The sequence below is a fragment of the Symphodus melops genome (genome assembly GCF_947650265.1).
Source record: "Symphodus melops genome assembly, chromosome: 9".
Lineage (NCBI taxonomy): Eukaryota > Metazoa > Chordata > Actinopteri > Labriformes > Labridae > Symphodus > Symphodus melops.
The window spans coordinates 5332734-5355130 of record NC_136699.1 but is presented as its reverse complement, the minus strand read 5'-3'; the positions used below and the strand labels follow the sequence as shown (position 1 = coordinate 5355130).

Here is a 22397-nt window from a genome sequence, read left to right as displayed (position 1 = left end):
TGAATCTAATGATCAGCATGACTCTAAGTGTGCTTTAACTGACCATTGGGGAACTGTGCCTCTGTCATTCTTTATTTTCTGCTGTGAGACCAGAAATGTCACAGTACAGCCGCAGTTTTGATTCAGTTTTTACTGAATGAAGAAACATGAGGAGGATAGAGGACAAATGTTGGAACATCTTTAAAATTAATGTTTATTGGGGTCGCCGGTGGCGCAGCGGCAGTGCGCGCGACCCCACGTATTGAGGCTCAGTCCTCGCGCGCGGGCGGCCCGGGTTCGCGTCCGGCCTGTGGCCTATCTCCCCCCTTTCCGACTCTATCCACTTTCCTCCCTCTATCATTAAAGGCAAAAAGGCCCCAAAAAAAATATTTAAAAAAAAAAATTTATGTTTATTGAGTAATACTTAAAAGAACTTCTACTGCAGTCTCTTCTTTTAGAGCTCAGAAGCAGAAGTATGTTTTTACCATTGCAAGTATTGAAACGGTGGTTTGCCACTTAATACAGTGCTTGTGATGCGGTGCTTGTGATGCGGCAGGGAAGTTTTTCAGGGTCTTGTGTTTATTAAATTTGTGAGCTGGTAAGGGGTATTTTTGCAGTACTAATTGCAAAATAACAAAATAAGATGGATGTCCCACATTCATTTTAAAGGGTAAAAAACATGTTCCGCCACTGTTTGGATTTTGATGAAGTCAAGTTTCTGATTTAAATCATCATGTTTCATATTCACTTCACAACATTTCATTTTTATGTCTGTGTCTCTCTTCTGTGAATAAATGAGCTGCTCTTGATTTGACCTCTTGTACACAATTACGCCTGCACCATCTGCATGTGCCAATACCTCCAACATCTTCACACTTACATTCTCACACACACACACACACACACACACATTCAAACTCACACACCTCCAACAGTAACGTCTTTCTCTGGTTCCTAACAGCCTGAGTCTTGGCCTGTGTTGCAGGAGGATGAGACAGGTGAAGGGCGCTTCAGCTTCCCCGGCTACGGCATGGGCCCCGCCTGCCTGCAGGCCAAAGACGGCATGGCCATCAAGGGCAACAACAACAACGCCCCGGCCACGGGCTCGGGCTCGGCCGCGCCCGAGAAGAGCATCGAGGAGATGAAGAAGCTGTTCATCGGCCGGGCCAAGCGCATCGACACGGTGTCCCGTGTGGCCTTCCCGCTCGTCTTCCTCATTTTTAACATTTTCTACTGGATCATTTACAAGATCATCCGCAGCGAGGACATCCATAAGCAGTAGTCGAGAGGCAGAGGAGGAGGACAGTGCGAAGAGGAAACAAAAACAGAGGAAACAGAGAGAGATGACTTCAAGAGGAGATATCATTGCAACCTTTTTCACTCCAACAACATCACCTTTTCATGTCCTCCTCCTTCATCCTCTTCCTCTTTTGGTTGAGGATGAGTTGCTTTTTGTGGCAGTCCCTCCAACCCCCAACCTCAGCCCAACCTTACAACTAGAAATTCTTTGAGAAATTTATTGCTTTCTTTACCTTTAATGCTATCTTTTCCTGCCCAAAATCCCACCCTCATCCGTCTCTTTACACCTCCTGAATAATCCGGACCAGTGCAATAGCAATGCAGTAAAATGCATGATATATGAATGTGGCAATATATAAATGAAAAGATGAAAAATGAAACACAGATTTTTGCAGGCACACCCAACAAACTGTGTGGGAGTGGACGGACTGGAGAGAAAGAAGACAAAGACCAGAGAGTCTTATAAAGGGTCTTGTATTTGATTTTAGTTTTTTTGTGTGAAGACAGATATATCATTCTATGTGGAAAGTGATGTCGGGACGGGGTGGGGGATGTGACAGAAGCATACAACAGTGTAGTATATTCATATAACTATCATCAATGGATGAAAAAAGAACTTTATATCCACAGGTGGGCGCCTGGAAGAGAGGGATTTTTCACCCCAAAAAAGAAGGAAGGGGGATTGGTGCTTCCATTGAATAAAGCAATGCAAGGATCGCGCATTCTATATATCTAGATTTGCTTCAAATGTGTATTGCAAGCACTCCTCAACGCTTTTCCTCCCCCCCTGCCACCAACACCACAAAACCTTGAACTTGCAGAGACACTTGCTGCTGCTGCTGTCAATTACAGGACTGGACTAAAGAAAAAAAAAAAAAAAAACAAACACACAAACCGGACCAGCGATGGTGAAGATTATGAGACAAAATATCTCATTTATGTGGTCAACGTGTTCCTCTATTTGTCCATAATTTATTTCATAATGCATCTGTTTGTTTCTTAATTTATGTGCCAAGTAAACATGTAGCTTGTGGCTGTGCAGCGCTCTGCAGCTCCGAACTCTTTCATCAAGAGGAAGAGGAAGGGGGAAAAGTCAGACGTCAGTCGCTGTATCAACTGATGTCTCCTCACAGGCTTCTTCTGGGTTTTTTAATCGCTGAGACATGAGTTTGTTTTCGAAAGAGGAAATCGATCGTGGCTCGGTAAAAAAAATGTAGATCCTTGTTTGCTTTTGTCGTTGTGTTCATCAGGACTGAACCACAAATTTGTTTACATCTTATCAGTGCTTCCTTGCTTTGACCCCGCCTTAATGTGAGACCCCACCCTTACCCAGCTGAGAGGACATATGTAGTAAATTCAACAGATTATAGCACCTGTTATACCTTAATTATCTGTAGTTCCATCTCATTCACATGCACCAACTGTAGCTGCAAACTTTAGTGAAAAGCTACGTCATCATGCAGATGGAGCGTAACAGCAGGATTTACTTAGTCATGTGGAACGAGATTTAAACATTCAGCAGATCAGTCGGGTTGATTGAGGATTTATCAGACAATGTTTTTCTCTTTTAGTTTGCGCTGTGCTTCTCTATGCAATGATTAGTATATGCAAATATGATTTTACCTACTTTGAGCAGCTCAAAAGGGCAACATTCCTTTGAGATTTGTTTCATCCCATTGCTTTAAAATGTTTTGGTCTCTATGGAGTAATGTAGAAGTTAAAGTGTTTGAACTCAGTGATGCAATGGCTAACTGTCCAGCGACAGTTGTCCAGTGCATGTAGTTTCTTATTCTGGAAAATATTTAAAGTAATCCACAGCAGTCAGATTGATCCAAACCTTGAAGTCCTCTGAACATGAAAAGAGCAAAAATGTAAATGATTTTCTGCTATTTTTCGTAAAGATGGTTGTTTCATCTTATCATCTTGTCACGTCTGATTCAGTAACAAGAAAACTCCCAAAGTGCTTTATTCTTAAAAAAAAAATAAAAAAACCAAGACATTTTTTTAAAGCTTTTGATGGAAGAGGGTTAAAACAAAAATCATTTCCAGTCCTGCAGAGCAACACCATACTCAAATGAGCACCTCATATTTATTTTCTTATGGTCTTAAAGATTTATGATGTCTGGAGGTGATTAGCCTAGCTTAGCATGAGTTGTTTTACAATTGTGAATAGAGAGACAAATACATAAAACCGTATTATTTAATATGTGTTTAATACATTGCCTGTGGATTGACTTGGTAGGCATATTTGTTCAAATTGGAAAGTATCATGCTAGCTTTTTCCACCTGTTCCCAGTTTTTAATGGTAAGCTAGGCTAATAGTTTCCAAAATCTGATTAATTGTCAAGCTTCAATGAGAATGCTATAGATCTTCTCCTCAGCCTTTCAGTAATATTTAACTATTCCTTTAACTGTTAAAGGAGACACTGTAGTGCAACTGTCGGACCATCTTGCCTGTGGAAATTCAACTCAGTCGTATAGTTTTAAGAGTTGAAAATAAAACAGTTTACTGGGTTTGATTAAAAAGTTTGAAAGAAGAGTTTTTCCAAAAAAACTAAGTTTTCTTGTAAAAGCTGTTCCGCTTCCTGAATGAGGAACATAAAACGTGTTGATACTCACGATAAGTTATTTGGAGGACTCTATTTAGACTTGTCATCTTGCAGCATACTGGGTCAGTCCCAGTCCAAATCAAATGTTGATGATTTAAATGAAAATATGTCTGTTTTACAAATGTCTGAGCCCATGATGAACTTGGTTTTGAAGCAAAGCCAAAGATGTTTTGTTTTTTTTCTCATGTTTGATATGGTTTTCATTGCCTTTTCTGCTGTTGTGAATCAATTGTTGCAGGATGTGCAACCATTCAATTTGTTATTTTAGTGTGTTTGCCAGATGCAGTGTTGAGTTTGCCAGATTAACTTCTGAAACAAGATGACAATAATATAAAAAAAAACATATTTTGGTAAGACATGATTCTACATTTTCCCTCTTTTCTTTTTGTTTTAAAGAAAGCTGATTATTTTTATTTGATTGCCCAGCAATCCCCTCATACATGCACAGTTTTCATTTGTTTCTGTCGTCACTGTGTTTTTTTTTTTTTAGAGATATTTAACATTTAATTCATTCCAATATACATTTTATATTACACATTTTTTTCACCCAGTTTTTAGAAAATGTGTGTAAGACTGATCTGAAGGGCTATGCGATGCACATATATTCACAACCCAGCATGGCTTATAGAGGAAGTGCCATAGAAACTCTTCATCCCATAAACTCTGGATTTAATTTAATAAAATAATTCCAAGAAGTGATGATAAATGTTATTTAGGCCACAATCACTGAAGATAATTTATTTTTAAATGGATTAATTAAAGTTTTAGTTTTTAATTGATGTGAGTTATATAAAGATCATGGTCAAGTCTTAAAGTCTTCGACTCTTCTGAGAGTTCAGGTTAGCTTGCTAAAGCTAAATAGCAAATTGACCAAAAAGTAAGTCTAGGTGGTGTAACTTCTGATGCTTTACAGAGTTCATGATACTAATATATTATAACTTAGGTTAGCCAACATGCTATTTAGCTTGCTAGATATAAAATATGCTGAAACTTTTTCTTTGCTTAGCCAAACTCAACCCTCTCCCTATTTTTCTGCGATCATGCAAAACAGGTGAAGCTCCAATACAATTACCTTTCTTGTCCCAGAAATTCGCAGGGAGCCTACCTTGCTAATATTCACATACCTACAAAGTAAAAAGGAACAAAAGTAAGGGGGGGGGGGGGGGGGGGGTCACTTAGCGAACACAGCTTGCTTGGTAGTAAATTTGCGGATGGTATTTCTCCTTTATCCCCAATTAATTTTCTTTGTGGTCCTTCTCTTGTGCTAGCACTAAAAATCAAGCTCAAAATGTCCTCAGTTGTTCCTCAAAAGCCTTAGCGTAGGCTACAGAGCTAACGCTAAGATTATATTGCCAATTAATTACAACTAATAAAGTCGCAAAAGTAAGTAGGGAAGGCAGTCAGTCACATTCGTAAATTTAGATAATGTGCTGTTTTATCAAATAGTACAGTGCTTGCTTCATTTTTAATTATCTGCAATGCCTAAAAATCACAAAAGTAACTTTTGCAGATAAAATTACTTATATAGGCTATAAATTTAAAGATTAAGAATAAAAAATATCCTTATCTTGAGTCCCTCCATCAGTAGCTTAGCCTCCTCTGTGATCACAGCCTAAACATGACTGTAAACATCAGACATCTTGGTCTTAATAGGATCTTAAATTTGTATCTTTTTGTGCCATAGACACTGCATCTGGAAAAAAAAGTCAGAAGCACTTTTGTCCATCAGTCTCTTTGCCAACAGCAGTCGTCCAATTTTTCTATAGCATACATATCGTCTCGTGCCATATGGGGGTTTAATATGCAACAAAAAAAAAGAGGACTTATAAGCATATCATGCATTCATTCAACTACCATTTTACATGACTCATACCTTTTCCTCAGGCGTGGGTGTTGTGTGTATCATAGTCATTATAGAGCTTTGACATAGGCCTCACATCATTGTATTAATCATTGTAATACTGTATCGGGTCAGGGGAGGGAGGGGTTCATAACAAGAGGTAGATACTTTATATTGCATTACAGTGCATACGGACTGAACAATGAAGGATGTGTTTGGACGTTTATAAATCCTTTGGTTCTGAACTGGATTTTAAAGTAGCATGGTTTGATTTGTTGATGATTCTCTTGATTTTTGGGGTTTTGTTTGAGTCTCTTGTATTTTCTTGTATGTATTGTACAATCTGATGCTCCAAAGGGAGAAAGGAAAAATACAGTGACTCCTGAAACTGCTGTGAACTTAAGGAAACATTAATATGATTATTATATTTATTTATTTATTTTCTTTGCACAAGTTGGAATGGCCTTAATTTTGCTTTACTTGCTTCTAATGTGTATTGGCACAAAGTGCACCCGTTTGATTTGCAAAGATTACGATGCTCATTACGACGCTTATAATCCGAGAGTGCACATCAAAGCAGGATGAAAAAAAAGAAAAGTTCAGCAAATCCTTTTTATTTTTCATTAATCTGAGAAACAATATTTTGCATGAATATAAATACAATGGCAGATATTTTGGCTTGTACAAAAAAAATGTGAAGCAATTTGAAGAGAAAAAAAGAATGTACCGTTTCTGCTGTATCTGTATATATCTAAATATTTATTGAAATATGTCATACTACTAATTCTATTAACGATTAAAGGTTTTCTGAACAAAAATCTCTTTACCAGTTTTTGAACATTGTCAAGAGTTGTTGGAGTTGGATCTTCTGCTTTCTGTTACTCGACTCAAGGATCTGTGTAATCATTCAAGAAAAAGTATTAAAAATTGCAAATAAATCCCTGCTGTAGGGTGTATTCATTGTCTGACAATTTTGGACAGATTAGAAATTTAACTGAACAGCTATAAGAGTGCATGTTTAATCCTTAATGCATAATCTTTGGAAATTCATCTTTAAAACATTTTTTTGTGTGAGGAAAATCTTGGTTAGAAATGCATGTTTAAAACAACTTGCATCAATGGTTTCTTGTTTTCATGGTTCTGCTTTCACTCATTGGAACACAATCAATCAGTCATTATTTGTAGAGGATTTGCACCATTTCAGCAGCTGGATGTTCAACGTGAGTCTGGTTCTGCTCAAAGTTTCTGCCTGCTTAAAGGCAGATTTTCTTCTGCCACTTACTTTACTAAATGTTGCAAAGTGTTGAGCTTATAATGGATTAATATTGGGTCTTTATGAATCATATAATGAAGAGTACAGTCTACACCTGCCCATTATGTGTAGTGTCTTGTGATAGCATTTGTCATGTCCATTAAGATTGATTGAGAACACTCTAAAACTCTAAAAAGAAAAAAGAAAAATGCTGTGATGTACAAAACATTTTTTAAATTTCAGTAATGAAATATGATAAAACAAAAACAACTAAAAGGAAATAGAGTTTTGCTAAATTCAAGGCTAACCAAAAATCCAAATCAACAAAAGAACCACTTCAAAGCTGCATCGAACAACACCCTCTTTTAGCACTGAAGAATGAATCTCAGCTCTTGCTTCCACATGCTCATTTGCTGTCTCCTGCTTTGACTGCTGTACGCCCTGATCGGTGAGCTGTTGCAGGTGAGTTCACAGCTGCACAGAGGCTAAGGAGAGGACACAAGAGAGGGGGGGGGGGGGAAACACAACGTCAAACACTCATCCACCAGAGCAGGTAACCAAGAACGATTGAAAAAGTGTTTGGTATGAGTTTTATAACTAACTGTATAAAATGTGCTCATATAAACTGTAAATAACACTGTCCAACCTGCAGCAGGCCTCTGGCTCTGTCCTCCTCTCATTCAGTTCATCTTCAGTTCAAGAGGAGTCAGTAGTGGCAGTCACAGATCGTACCCACTATGCACAAACACAACTTCCTTATCTCTGTCAAAGCCCTACATTCAACAACATTTTAAAAGAAGTTTAGAGAAGAATAATTGAGAAAAAAAAGAAACTTCTTGTTATCAATAATTCATACAAACAAGCAAGCTTCAGCGGAGCTTAGCTGTGTGACCTTCAGAATAGTACAACAATCACATCCGATAATCCTGTGGTTTTATCTGAAATCTTAAAATAAAATAAATGAAACTGCTGCTCTCATTCAGATAGACTTGAAAAAATATAAGAAGCATCAGTCGAGGTTTGAACTTCCTTTGAAAGGCAGTAGAACAGTTGTAACTACCCTGGCTCTCTTAAGTGGTCTTTGGCATCTGATTGCGTATTCAGAAGATGTCCTGATTATTGGATGTGCAGCTCACCCGTCATGCAGAAAGACCTCTTAAACATGCCCTGGAGGGCTATTAACTCAAGGAAATCAGGACTTCAGTGGGTCTTACATGAGCCGAGACGTGGCTGCTTTACCAACAGGGCTGAGCTCCAATCGTTATTCAGCTCTTACTGTATACGATCCGCCTACTGAAAGCAATGTGGGATGTTTTACACACGACGAGGAGACGGAGAGAAGTGGAGCCTGAGCAGATTCCAACCTGAGATTTCAATTACGTTTTCATGTAAAACTCTTTGATATATTTGTATTCCGGTTAAACTTAAAAAGTCAGAAAATGGCCATGCCTGCCTTTAAGTTGAGACATGTTGAATGTAGATAAAGGTTGTTTAAATTAATAGCTTCACAGCTAAGGTTTTAACAAGTGGGTTTGTGAAGTCTCTGTAAGATTCATGTCGTCTTGTTTTTCACGGAACAATTGTAGACCATTATTGAAGACTGTGATGCTCATTTAATTTGAAACATCTATCTCAGTCGCACCTTTCCTTCATCCTGAATGTGAATCAAGCATGACCACATTTCAGCTATTTTAGAAGTTACCTGGATCATCCTGCAATATGTATCCAGTAGGTTTCCAAATGATGCAGGCACAGCTTAAAGTCCTTAGACCTTCACATAAATGTATTATACCTGTGAACAAGGGTCTTCTGCTTCTCTTTGGCAAATATGTTCTCTAACAGAAAAAGTTAGAAGTTTCTATTTAAGTCATTCAAAGAAATGTTGGTAACAATAGAAATGGTTTATTCCTCCACCTTTCCGTAATGAAGGCATGACGGGGTAATGCATTCATAAATATTTATTTTTATTCAGACTTAGTTAGCTTCTTAGTGTAGGTCTCCAGCATGTATGCTGCAGACATGGAGTCAAATGTTCCTTGAACCATCACATATATACTGGAGTGATGGATTTATGATTCAGATTGCTGATGGTACGCACATTTCAAGCAATGGTCCAAAAAACAATCTCAAACAGAGCAGAGTTTTAAAACAGTAAATCACTTTTAATTTAGTTCTCTCATCGGCAGGCGAGTTCATTTTAAACATGATGACAAATGAAGTGCATCGGTAGCAGAAGCCTTAACAGGATTTGATACATGGTTTGATACATGCTCCATTCAGACGCGTCCGTGAATCCACATATTACAAGCCAACATTTTTTTACTCAAATAAAACCACTACAGTTCAGCTCTTGACCTGATAGAATAAAAAGATAAGACAGATCCATCGCTAGATACAACGGTGGCAGCAATACACAGGATTGCCCAAGCAGTAAAGTACACGTTCCTTTAAGAAACAGGGAGAGAGAACGCGAAAAAAAAACCTAACCTGTGGGGTTTTTTTAACCCCCAATTCAAGTAGTATTTACCTTTTTTTTTCTCATGTGTCTGCGTGTTTCGGTTAGCTTCTTAATAAATTCAAGTTCAGCGTGAAAAAAACAAAACAAAAAAAAAAATGACCAAAAAAAGTCCAGATAATACGTGTGTTGGTGAAGGAGGTGAAAAAGAGGAGGGAGGGAGAGCAGAGAAGGAGGAGTGACATTCTGGATTCCTCAGAGGGAAACGAAAAGCAGCAGGTGAGAAAGAAGAGGAAGAGGAAGCAGGCCGCGATGGAGGGAGCCTGAAGGGGAGGAGGAGGAGGCAGCAGTCTACATGAGAGACGCACGTCAAGACTGGCTGTTGAATTCAGCAGGTGCTGGCGTGACTTGATGGTGAAAGACCAAACCTGCGTCGATTACCAACAGAATCCCCTTCAAAGTACTACTAGACTTTAGGAAAAAAACATTCAGGAGGAAGTCATCAGAAATCAGTGCATTTAAGGGCATAAACGCCAGAACTCTGACTCCTAAAAAATAACTCCTACTTATTCTCTCGTGTGTGACGTAGTAAAGGGGCTTTTGTTGAAAATGGGGGTCATCTGAACAGTAATCTAACTCAGGTTTGGTGTTCCGGGCCTCACTGGCGCTGGGCCGAGTAGCGCCCCTCACTGGGACCTGCGCCCCGTCCAGAGCCGAAGCTGGGTTTCTGTGCCATTCCTCCGCGGGTTGGGGGTCCTCTAGGTCCTCCTCCGCCACCTCCGATTCTCTCTCTGGGACCGCCGGGACCACCCGGACCCCGGGGCCTCACATCCCGCCTATCGCCCTCCCTGGCCGACCGGGTCTTCTTCTCCTCCACGTTCAGGCGGACGTCACCTCGGAATTTAATGGGCTGTAAAAGGGGGAAAAAAGTCAAATTAAAACTGGCTTTGACAGTTTCATGTTTGCATTACAGGCTTTAATGATTTATTTTTAGTAACTCAAAATGTAAATCTATGAAGACCAACAGGAGATCAGAGAGAGAATAACTCAGGCTCAAACTGGTCGTGATACCAAATCAAACGTTAGCTCACCCTGTTACTGAGGATTTTCTGTACAGGTTCAGAGTCGTCAAACACGACGAAGCCAAAGTTTGGAAGCTTCCCTCCGCTGTTGATCCTCAGTTCCAGGACTGTACCGTACTCTGTGGACGAGAGGGAGGAAGACATGTTTCTGTATTACACAATTCTGTTCAATTATACTCAAGGTGTTAAACAATTCAGACTTTTAATTCTTACTCTACTAAAGTGGATTCTGTTAATAAAAACTTTAATCCACCTCATGGTCTAAGTCTGAACTGATAAATGTGCCCTTAAAACATGCATTATATCCTCAACACAGTGCCCACTCTGTCCTCTTCTACGAGCTTCATCAAATCAAACTTACGTTCAAAGAACTCCTTGAGTTCGGCCCTGTCCACGTCATGAGGGACGTTTCCCACAAACAGCTGGTGTGCGTCGGGGTACCGAACCACCCTGCGCCCCTCCGACTCCCCCTGCTCACCTTCCCGGACTGAAAACATAAAAGTGACCGAGTCAACGAGAGGCGGTACGATGTGAGGAGATGTACAACGGCCCCCTGGTTTGTGTACTCGGTGTACTGTGAATAAGTCATTTTGCACTTTACTTAAATACATTTTTAAAAAATACAGTTTTTCATGTTGACATGTTGTGAGATGAGTCCTTGAACACACCTGCAGCCACACTCAGACCACACACGAGCTTTAGCTCACAGTGCCACATTCAACAGCACACATCACATTTGATTATGTTTGGTTTCACTGCCGGCCTCATGCTTGTCACAATGGCTGCTTGTTAAATCTGTTTGGAGGCTATTAAACTGCAGTGTGTGTGTGTATATATATATATGTATATATATATTTATATATAGTGTGTATGTACTGCACTGTGTGAGTGTGTACCTGGTCTGGGCCCTCTGTGTACCGGTGGAGGACCTCCAGGCCTCTGTTCCCTCGGCCTCTGGTCTCTCTGTGGTCTCTGTGTGGCTGTTTGGGACTCTGGCTTTACCTCCGCTCTGGGCTGCAACAAGTCGACAGCACAAGTTTGTCAGAAAAGAAAAACACACGCACACAAGAAAATCTGTTTTTTCCCCCCCCTCATAGAGATATAAAGAGAGAGAGTGTCTGCTGCACGTCTAAACACTGACACCTGCTGCCGAAAAACAGAATATCCTTAAAGCCGTGGTTGGTTTGAAAAGAAACTTGAAGCATATCAGATGGCTATTTATGTTTTTCAAATAATTGTCAGTGAAATTGTTCCGTTCTGCACAGCTTCATTGAGGATCTCTTACAAAGTGTGATGTGCATAGAATAATATTCATTCTTCTTGACAACTAACAACTGACTGTTCCGTTGAAATCATTTCACGAGTGTCGCGAGTTGGTAAACCTACCGCTGCTGTGGGAGGGGCTTTGACGACGTGTGGGGGGATTCCTGAGACTGGGACGGCCCCGCTGGGAGGGAGGTTCTTACTGGTGACGGACGCCCAGGAGAAGGGCTGTGAACGAAAAGGAGACGTTAAAGACTGATGGACAGTGAAACCACAACATTCAGTCCTTCATCGTCAACTATCCTACAACTGATAGTTTTATTCTTTACTAAATAAAAGAGTCACATAGGAGGAATTACTCAAGTAGATCAGACTATGCATGTCGTCTGCAATGACTACATTTTACAAATATATTGCATTGATGGTATCAAGTGCCAAATACGGTTCTCCAGAGTTTTGCTTATGAGCCCAATGTGTTCAAAACATTTCCTACCAGAGAAAGATCAGTTTTATTTTTTTAACTGATGTTTCTGTTCAGTCAGCGCTCGCCTCCTTTTTATTTTCCTCCTCTGTTGCAGTGTCTCATAATTCCATGAGCCCCTGCTCATTATATACTCTGATCTAATGTGGGACGAACGTCAGCTTTACTCTTATGGAGGCTGACCTGTGTCCACTGTGTGGGTTTTTTTGTATCCTTTTCTGATAAAACATGACACCTGCATGTCCAGTGTCCCCTTACCCTGTTTTCTTCTGGAGCAGCGGGGGTGGGTTCGGCAGGCATGGTGACGGGTTCTGCAGAGGGCGGCGCGGCGGCGGGGCTCTTCTCCGTCTGCTCATCGGTTGTGTGCGTGTCGGTTTGTGTCTCGATCATAGACTCCTGCTTAAGCTCCACCACAGCCGCCTCCACCTCCTTCTCTGCCTCTGGCTCGGGTTCTGGACTCGCGGCGGCAGCATCCTCCTCGTCACCGGGAACAGTCTGCTCCGAACTGGACAGAAAAAGAGAGAGACTGTTACAAACAAATCAGTTACTTGTGCTGCTTTACAAAAACGTGTCAATGGAGTCTTGTGGATTAGGAGAGAGCGATGTCTATTTATGGATTTAAAAAGCAGCTTACTCTTTTCCAAATGGAGAAAAAAAAATGGAGTTCACATTGATACAGACTAGAGCGCACCTTATTTGCAAGTTGCACAACGTGATGATTAAATTAAAAAAAGCCTGTGACACACACCAGACTGCCGGGTCATAGAAGGGAGCAGACTCGTCAGGAGCGACGTCAGGGGAGGGAACCCTCTCCTCGATCTCCTCCACCTCATCCTCAGACTCTGAAGACACAAACAAAATACAGGTTTCGTGACATCAAATACAAGAAAAACAAAACAAAAAAAACACTTTTATAAATCACTTTAATGCTCACTCAAACATTTTTAACCACCTGTTCGACCTTCATACTTTATTTTTAGGCTAAGTGTTTTGTTTTGGGTTTTGATGCGATGTGGTTTTAAGAGAAGAGAACAGCAGCAAGTGTCCTGAATAAAAGACATCACTTCAGAGACAGGAAGTAGATGAAATATGACGCTTTTATACAGACAAGTGCAGCAGCCTCTAAATCTTCCTCTTCAGCCTCATTATCTCGCGATTACAAAGATTAGAAATAGAGACGATTGAAAAGCAGCCAGAGAAAGAGAGTCCTGCTGAAACGTGAACATTTATCACCAGAGTTGAAAAAGACGGGATGTTATCTCACCTTCGGGAGGCTCAGAATCGGAGTCGGCGAACACCTCGTCTTGGTACCGAAACACGTCGTTGTGGACGTAGAATTTATTTGGGACAGTTCCCTGGAAGAGCAGAAGATAAAGCATCAAACACACACACGAGAATAATCATTCAAAGAGCGTCTTTAGTGAACTACAAACCTCCGGGGCCAGCACAAAGGTCTGCATGAACTTCCTCATCGGCTGCATGTTGTTGGACAGCTCGCCCATCACCTGCACCACCACGCCCTCGTTCAGGGTGGCGTGGGCGTCCACGTGGCGGATCTTAGTGTGACAATCACGGAAACTCAGAGCCATCACCCTCTTATGGATCTCCTGCAAAAAAAAAATAAAGAATTAAAAAGGATTCCAGCGCGTCTCTTTCCTTCCTCAGATGGAGAACTCCTCATAATCTCTGAGTCTTTATCGAAGAAAAACTGTTACTCAACATGAACCCGGCCCGGATGCATCATGTGTGACCAAGAGAAAAGGCTCTCACACTTTAAAGTCTTTCTCCGTTTCAAAAGTGAGGAGTGATTCTAAAACTGCAGAAGGTGCATGGTACAGTTTTAATGCAGTCCGGTGATCCAAGGTGAACCAGGGTGAACGGTTCAAGTTACACGGTCAACTATGAGGAATGTGCCTTCACGTGTTTTATAGGCCAACACGGCGCTTTGTAATGCAGTTTAAAGTAATCCAGCCAAGAAAAGGAAAGCTTTATTCTTTGTTTCGTTCACTGAAAAACATTGTTGGGTCAGGTTTCACTTTTTTCCTGCTGTGCTGAAGAGTGCTTTTAGACATCATATACAGTCCCTCATTGGTCACTTCAGCACGCAGATCACCGTTGATATTTTATAGTCCAAACACAGTGATCAGGTCAAGCATTGTTTGCATCTAGTCTGGTCTGGACTCTGGAGGAGACGCAGACCATTTATCAAGTAAAAGGATCATTTTTGGGTTTTGCACCTTTTTCCCCCCCCACACCTGGATGTTTTGAGGGAACGAGCTTCACTCGAGCACAGTGAAAGCAGACTTCTGCTGAGAACAGCTGAGCATCTCATAGTTCAGAGAGAAAAAAAAAAAAAAAAAAAAACATTGATGAGAAAGTTCAGATAAAACGGTTAGCAACAATGGTAACAGATTGTGTGCATGGTGTGCTCTCTGCTGTCCTCTGGGATAAATCAGCTCTATGAAAGCCATTTTGCTTTCAGCTCTCCATGTCGCTGTGTGGGAGTTGAGTGCAGCACCACTCTACTGAAATAACATTTTGAAGAGCTGTTATCTGCTGGATGAGCACACTTACTGATTGTCCATAAACGGCCTCCACTGGCTTGCCGTTGTTGTCCATGCCGCCGTGCACGTAGGAGGAGTTCTTTCCATAAAACCTGAGCCGAGACAAAAAGGTTCATTTGTTTGACAGAGGGCATTTTACGCAATATACACAAATATTCTCCAGCGTGCTGCATCGAAGACAACGTGTGCCTTCACTCTAGAGAAACGAGCGTGTGTTATGGTACCTGTGCAGGTAGTCCGGGGCCTGGTTAAGGAGTGTGTAATACTGTCGGACAAACTCTCGCCCGACCAGCTGGGCACTTGGCTTCTCCATCACCATTTCTTTGGTCAACTGGAAATCTCTGCAAAGAAGAGGAGAGCAGCTTTGACTTCGCTCTTGTCATCACAGTGAAAGAGAGGAAACCTGAGGGCTGAGGTGGATTTATATTCAGCTCAGAGATACATTTTTTTTTTTACAGCTTGTGAATCTAAGAATCATTGTGAATGCTGCAGAACATCAAGAATTCACCGCGCAGCTTCTTCATGTCTCATTTTTACCTTTGCTCAAAACATTTTGATATCTTTAGGTTTGTGTTCTATGTTAGACCAAACTGATCAAGCTGGATGATGCATATTATAAAGTAACAGTTTCACATTGTTGAAGACTGACAGATTAACTTTAAAGACATTATTATTGCTTTATTTGTTCTCCTATTCAACAGAATAGACAAACAAAAGGATTGCACCTGAACACCATTATCCTCCTCGTACTATGAATCGAACTATTAAATCAATGCCACCCTTTAAGAAAAATATGCACAACACATGGCACTCCTGTGATGAATCCTTCAACTGTCCCGATCAGATAGGATTCAGAGTCCATCTCACAAAACGTTTGACATGCAGATCATTTTAGGCTGATATAACCTTTGATTTGATAGCATGCGAGTCGCCCAATAAAAGGAGCTTCTTGTTTTGTTTGTTTTTTTGGTGATGCGTCGTATCCACCCAGCTGACGAGCGTTTCAAGCCCCATCTGTGTGCAGCGGCATGAAAAGAGGCTGCGAGGGCACAGAAAAGCACCACAGACATCCACTGTTTGTTTTCATAGCAAGTGGATAAAATCTCTCTGCACAGTCACTGAACTCTAACGTCACTTCCACTGCACCGATTCCCTTTCAGCCCCCCCTCTTTTTTTTTTCTTCTTCCAAAGTGAACAGATTGCACGTTGAGGAAAAAAGAAAAATACTTAAGAGGACATGGTGTACTTAAATACTGTCCATGGGCTTTCTGCACCAGCTGGGAACTACTGAGATCTGCAATAACACTTCCCTGTTGTGTTTCTCGATCAAATCTTAATGACACTTACTGAGACACTTACTACAATCTGAAACGCGCTTTAAGCAGTTATTTAGGGGAACTATTTTACGTGATTTCAATGCCATATCAGTGGATTAAACCGTGTGAGGGGGCAGAGACTGTCGCCGACGCCACATCTGCAGATAGGATTGAATATGACTGTAGAACATTGTGTGGTATAGTTACACTTAAGATGTCACATTGCTGTCATTTAAAATGCGTTGGCTTTCTTTGTGCGACAGGCCGTCTTCCACTTTGGTGATTTTACCCCGAGGTGAATACTTCTCAACATAACCATGTTCCTGACACATCTACACTTTAAGAAGCATGCTCCAACAGATCCACATTCTTTCTAAAGTTCCCCGTCTGTCGGTCTGTATTATAATGTTGTGAATGCAGCTCAGTGCTGACATTGCTTTCACATGTAAGTGGCTCTCTATGTTACACATTAACACGAGGGGCCTACATGCCCGTCAGGTTTGTGAAGCAAGTCGCAGCTTCTTGATGTTAACGCAACACTGACTGAGCATATATTAGAAACAAATGCACGCCTAAAAGACAGGAAGATGTAAGATACAGCTGACCAACATTAAGGCTTTTCTTGCCATCAACAAACCCATAAAAATTTGAAAACTGCAGAAAACTATATATTTTCCCCTCTACAAAATATTGGCCTCCGAGCTTCAGCGCTGTGAAGCTCATTGGATCTGTATTAAAAAAAACTTGTTCATGTCGCACATGAAACTGAAAGCACTGTGGCACAAACAAATGTGGGGAAAAGCTGCACATGCTCTACGTTGAATGAAGCGCAGACATTTTGTCACTGAATGCCTTTCAGCAGCTAATGGAACAAGTGCTTTCCTTAATGCACTGTCCCACACACCTGTCCACACAACACAGCCATCTGTTGTCCTGGCAGCGACTTAGAAACCAACACTCAAACGGCAAACATGAACTGACCAACAGACAAAGATAGACCACTTTAAAAGGTACTGCGGTCATGAAAATGTTCGTTACCACTGAAAAAAGCCAATACAATGTTGTTTTGATGGCTGTATTTTATGAGACCATTATATGTGAAGAACAAGAATTCATTGTAAAATTGCAATCAAACTCATGCACACTGAGTTGCAAAGTAACATTGAGGGAACTTCAGCACCAAAAAGTTGACAATTTGTTTGCACAATTTAGAGCTTGCACATTTTGAGAATAGAAAGGAAGGAGGTATCCAATTGGGTTTGTGTGTCTTCTCCCTCCCTCAGATTTGCACTACGATCGTATCTGATATTAAAACTAGGTACAGTGAAACCCGAAGGAGGGACACAGTCTGGGACAGGACTTAAACTTGCTAAAACCAGAGGGGTCATCATTAGTTTATCTGGATCTAAACTTGTCTGAATAACAAGGACATAGAAGTACACGTTTCTCTTTAGTGGCTTGCAGTATAAGAACATGAAGGTGCATATCTCGCTGTATCAGCCACATGAGAAAGCAGCCTGAGTTATAAACGTAAGCATGGTGTGCAGACAAAGGCCACGCCGGACCCGGCCTACAGGCTCTGCAAAGCGGGGAAACTTTGGAACAACACCGCCGATGGTTTCCAGATTTAACCTGGGCTTCAAATGGCACGCTGCCTGGCCTGCAACAGAGCTAAACCCCACGACAGCTGGGCGAGCACACGGCCCCCAAAGTAGGACAGATGATGGGGGGGATATAAGCTCGGGTATGGGAGCAGTCACAACACGTGTCCCGGTTCCTCCCTCTACTATGACTAGCATCCTTCACGGGCTGAGCTTTCCATCTAGGAGGTTCAAGATGTTGAGAAATGTGTCGAGAAGACAGAATAAGTTAAAATGAAGGGCGACACTTTAGGAGAGCAGAAAGGGAGGGAGGAAGTCACGACTGAATGAGCTGTTAAGTGGGCTACACAGTCGGGGTGGGTATTTCCTGGAAACTGTAACTAGAAGCGAGTTATGATTATTATGGTTACTAAACCAAATTTAATGAAGGTGTCACTTCCTGCCCTTTTTCAAATATTTAACTCAAAACACAGAGATGAATTAAAAAATATATGTCGTCTACCCGCTGGGCTGTTGCCTAAGTTAGCTCCCAGCTACCATCACCACACCAGGACTTAGACGGAGCCCTGAAGAGCGACCCGGTTAAAAACCGAATAGCAAAAAAGAAAGCGAAAAGCGACGCGTTAACGGGAAGCTATTAACAGTTCGCGTAGTAAAAAAGCTTACCAGTGAGACGATTATCAGAGAAAAATTCGTTGATTTAGAAACGAGTGATTTCTTTGAATCACCTCGGCGGCTGCCTTGTAGCACTAGCGGCTTCACAACGTGCTGGAGTGCTCGGTTACCGGTTTCAGCTGCGCAACCGAACCCGACATCCCGCCCTCTTTAAGATATTAGCCAATCAACTTCAAGTCTGATGACATATCCACCAATCGTCTGCCGTTGTCGTCAGCGTTCTTGAATCGCAGCCAATCCTGAAAGCATATGCTTCTACCTGGATTTCTCAACCAGGGCCAATGACGTTTCATTGTCGTTATTTTTGGGGTGCGTTGGTTTTAACAGTCGACGTCTCCCGCTTGACTTTTGCACGCCTTGTACCGGGGCCTCTTGTCCACTTGGGAGCGACAAAACGATTTCTGACGTTGAAAGTGATTTATTTTTAGTCGAAATGACTCATCAAATGACTTTCATTCAGTTCATTTTACTGATACAGAGACATAGTGCTTTAAACCATAGACTGTGATCTGATCTGATCTGGAGGGGGGGGGGGTTGTATTATGGTTATAGTATGTTCACAAGCACAAGTGAATACATACTTTTCCAACTGGGCGTAATATTTAAACTGTTAAACTGAAACGAGTAAAAATAAAATGACTAAATATATGTATAGGTTTTGTTTTGTTTTGTTTTTTTTCTTCAAAATGTTCCTCTAAACCGGTAGCCGAAGAGAGGAAGAGAGGAAGGATACTGGGTCAGGAGAGGTTGAGCAAAAAAAAAAAAATGTGTACGCTTAAAAATATGTATTTTTACATTTTTTCATTTATTTAAATCAAACAATTACTATTTCCCTCCAACATGTCTGCATTACTTTGTGGCCTGGATTTATATGGGAATCCATGGCGAAATTAAGTGAGCAAGCCGGCAAAAACTCATCCAGCTTTCAAAAATCTGCGGTAAAGTCGAGTGACTACAGTGATGTAGCTTAACTTTTTTTTTAGTCAGTCCATGATAAGCTGTTGCAGTGTAAATTCCTCATCAAACACAATCACACCATTTTCTGTTCATATTTTCGATGGTTTACTGATAAAGAATGCAACATCAATGCTACATAATTTGCATCTACGATGATATATTAAGTATAAAAATAATAATAATAATCTGTGCCTCCCCCCAGCCCCTGCTGGGTGTGAGGTGAAATGACATCCATAACAGACCAGCACTGTTTTTAAATGTTCCAGTGATGTAATATTAAAAAAACCTCATCCAATGGAAAAAACAATATCAAGCTGAAGATAAAGCACATGTTTAGTGGATAGGTTGTTGTATTATCAGGTGAGGTAGGCTATACTAGCGTATAAATCAATTATTTAGTGTAACATGTATTTGGGTCGAGGAGCCTCGAGATGAAGAGGCTACATTAACCTAAGAAGGCTCAACTATAGGCTATATGTTTGTTTTCACCTAAAAGGGGGCGTGGTCACTCTGGCGAGCCAGAAGTGATGTTGGGCTGCTCTTGTGTATTTCTTTTCCTCTTTCTTTTCGCTCTGATGTTCCAGGATCTCTCTTCCCAATTCTGACCTCACCAACTAGAGAGCTTTCCATCTTTATTCATCCGTGCTTTAGAACACAAACTGTGTACAGTCCTACAGCACCTCTTGGATGGTTGTGGGATCGCAATGTTTGACGAAACACTGACTATTCCAGAGAAGTGTATGTGTATTTTACATTTAATTTTTTTGTGTGACCTGTGATAGCTTTGCAAAGTATTGTGTTGATCTTAATACAGATATTAAGGTCACATCAATCAATCAATCTTTATTTGTATCGTGTCAATTCATAACAGGTGTTATCTCAAGACACCTGTTAGGCCACATGTCAGCTATAGTTTCACATGAGGAGTTCCCCTTGACATCATCAATCATCAAATCTCTTCAATACGTTTTCATAAAAGACAAACCTTCTCATAGACTGAAAGTGAAAGTCTGCAGTTGTATTTCTTGAGCTGACGGAGGGGGGAAAATATGTGTCTAATCTGTCAACATATCTGTCTATCCTCACCCGCTTTTTCTTACTAAGTCTGTGAGAAAGAGAAGTCAACCAAGTCAAAATAATGAAAATATATTTTTAAAAAATGGAAGAAAGAGAAATGCATCCAAACAAAGTTAAGTACCTGTTCTCGTGCAAAACCTCCCTGAAGCATCCGACAACAACAGAAGAATTTGTCTCTCCTTGACTCTCTGTCGAGAAACAAAAGGAACACAAAGACCCTCACGATTTGAAAACTTTTTTTACATTTTCTAAAGAAGTTTTTGGGGGGGCAAGAAAGCAAAACGTAACATAACTTAAGAAATTCTTCAAACGGGAGCTTCTCGGTGTGCAGATCTTTTGCTTTCCTCACCTGTGTTGGTGTCTCTTGATTTTTCATCGTTATCGAGCAGCACATAAAAAATAAAGTGAAGACTGAGAAATGTGTGATTTTGACATGATTAATTATATATAAATGTTTAATTTTTGTGCTAATAAAGGCATTGTTGTCAGTCAAACAGAACATGTGTTACAAGCAGCACCAAGAGACAGAGTCCTGGAGCAGAGTTGATCTTCATTTCTCAACATTTCTAAAAGTCTACTCCACAAACATCCACAAGCAAAGACCTGTGTTAAAAAAAAGTTGTTAGATTTTACTACCACACCCTCCATTTCTTCCCCACAGTGCTGCTAAAAGCACAGAGGGAGGAAGAGAGGACGCTTGGAGTGTTTTTTTTCCCCCTGCTGTGGCTTTTTTGTGTATGGATGAGGCCCTGCTGTTGTTTCACATTCTTGACACTGGAGTCTGGATGAACCGGTGGGGATGGTAACAGGGTGCTCCGTCTCTCCCTCTCCTGTCTCCCAGGGGACCAAGAGCAGCCTCATATACAGCCAGGGGCTTATATTTAAATGGTCAAACGTGTCACCTTCACTCAAACCCGCAGAGGGCTTCATTTAACACAGACACACGGAGCCATGTGAGGCAGTCATGTCGATTCTGGAGGTTTATTTTATGCTTTGTTGAAACTAAATGTTCTTATGGTTTGGATTTCCTTTGTTTTATGGCCCCACAGCCCACATTTTAAGGTTATTCATGTTTTGTTCAGATACATTATTTACAAAATGCTGTCAGAAAAAATAAATAAAAATGTTATTTACCTGACCTGAAGCAGGATAAAGTAGGTAATGTGCTATACTAAGGATCCACTTAACTTAGGAATTTAGTTAGTGATAAAGCAGTATTTAAAAGCACTGTACACTGTGCAGAATTGCACATCTTGCATGTTTTGAACGCACACATTATAAAGAGGAAAGCTACTTTGAAACACATTGTTTCTCCATAGACTTAAATAACTATTTCTGACTTTGTCCTGTTGAAGCTTTATAGACATTATATGACTTGTGTATGACTTTTAGCTCTATTTCAAAGGCCCTCTATCTAACAGCACAACCATTTTCAGAAAAAGCATAACATGAACTGGTCACAGGTGTTGTTAAGCTTCCAGTAAGCGTGGGAGAAAATGCTTGAATACTCAATGGATATGCCATGTGAGACGACAACGTTTTAAGAACAGGTGCCCAACTAAAGGCTGCTGTGGTCTTGTATTTTTCTGTTTATCACTTAGAAGACGAGAACTTCTTACTCAATTTTAATTGTAGTCCTTTATAATGCATGGGACACTGGTAGCCTACTGGTTAGTACACACACACACCATGGCTAAAGTCGGGTGGAAAGGTTGATGCACTCCAGGAACAAAACTGAACTGAGAACTAAAACAAAAAACTCAGATTGAGTTGATATTTTTTCAAAACTGTCATGCATTCTTATTCCTGATTTTACAGGCTTGCAACATCTGCAATTTAGGCATTTGGCTGACTCCCTAATGTTGAGCAAGCATGCAACAGCAGAGTAAAGATTTAGAAAGATGTAGAGGGACAAAAATAAAATCTTAAAGTAAGTGCATTATCTTA

At 40.8% G+C, this 22397-nt stretch overlaps 2 protein-coding genes across 3 annotated transcripts in view; one reads left to right on the top strand and one right to left on the bottom strand.

Moving 5' to 3' along the window:
- The window catches only part of glra1 (glycine receptor, alpha 1), a 109313-nt gene extending 106547 nt beyond the window's left edge, over positions 1-2766 (top strand). For both annotated transcript variants that reach the window (XM_079352345.1, XM_079352346.1), the window contains one exon: positions 965-2766. In XM_079352345.1, the coding sequence (XP_079208471.1) occupies positions 965-1261 (297 nt within the window). In that variant the 3' untranslated portion in view covers positions 1262-2766. The remainder of the gene's footprint in view (positions 1-964) is intronic.
- Positions 2767-9120: 6354 nt separating this feature from the next.
- Positions 9121-18572, bottom strand: g3bp1 (GTPase activating protein (SH3 domain) binding protein 1). Its single transcript, XM_079351618.1, has 12 exons — positions 18408-18572; positions 15049-15165; positions 14835-14916; positions 13694-13867; positions 13525-13615; positions 13009-13102; positions 12519-12765; positions 11903-12007; positions 11413-11530; positions 10878-11003; positions 10526-10635; positions 9121-10344 (listed from the first exon to the last, which is right to left on the bottom strand). The coding sequence occupies exons 2-12, from the start codon at positions 15141-15143 to the stop codon at positions 10093-10095; spliced, it is 1494 nt and encodes a 497-aa protein (XP_079207744.1). The 5' UTR covers positions 15144-15165; positions 18408-18572; the 3' UTR covers positions 9121-10092.
- Between the last annotated feature and the right edge of the window lie 3825 nt (positions 18573-22397).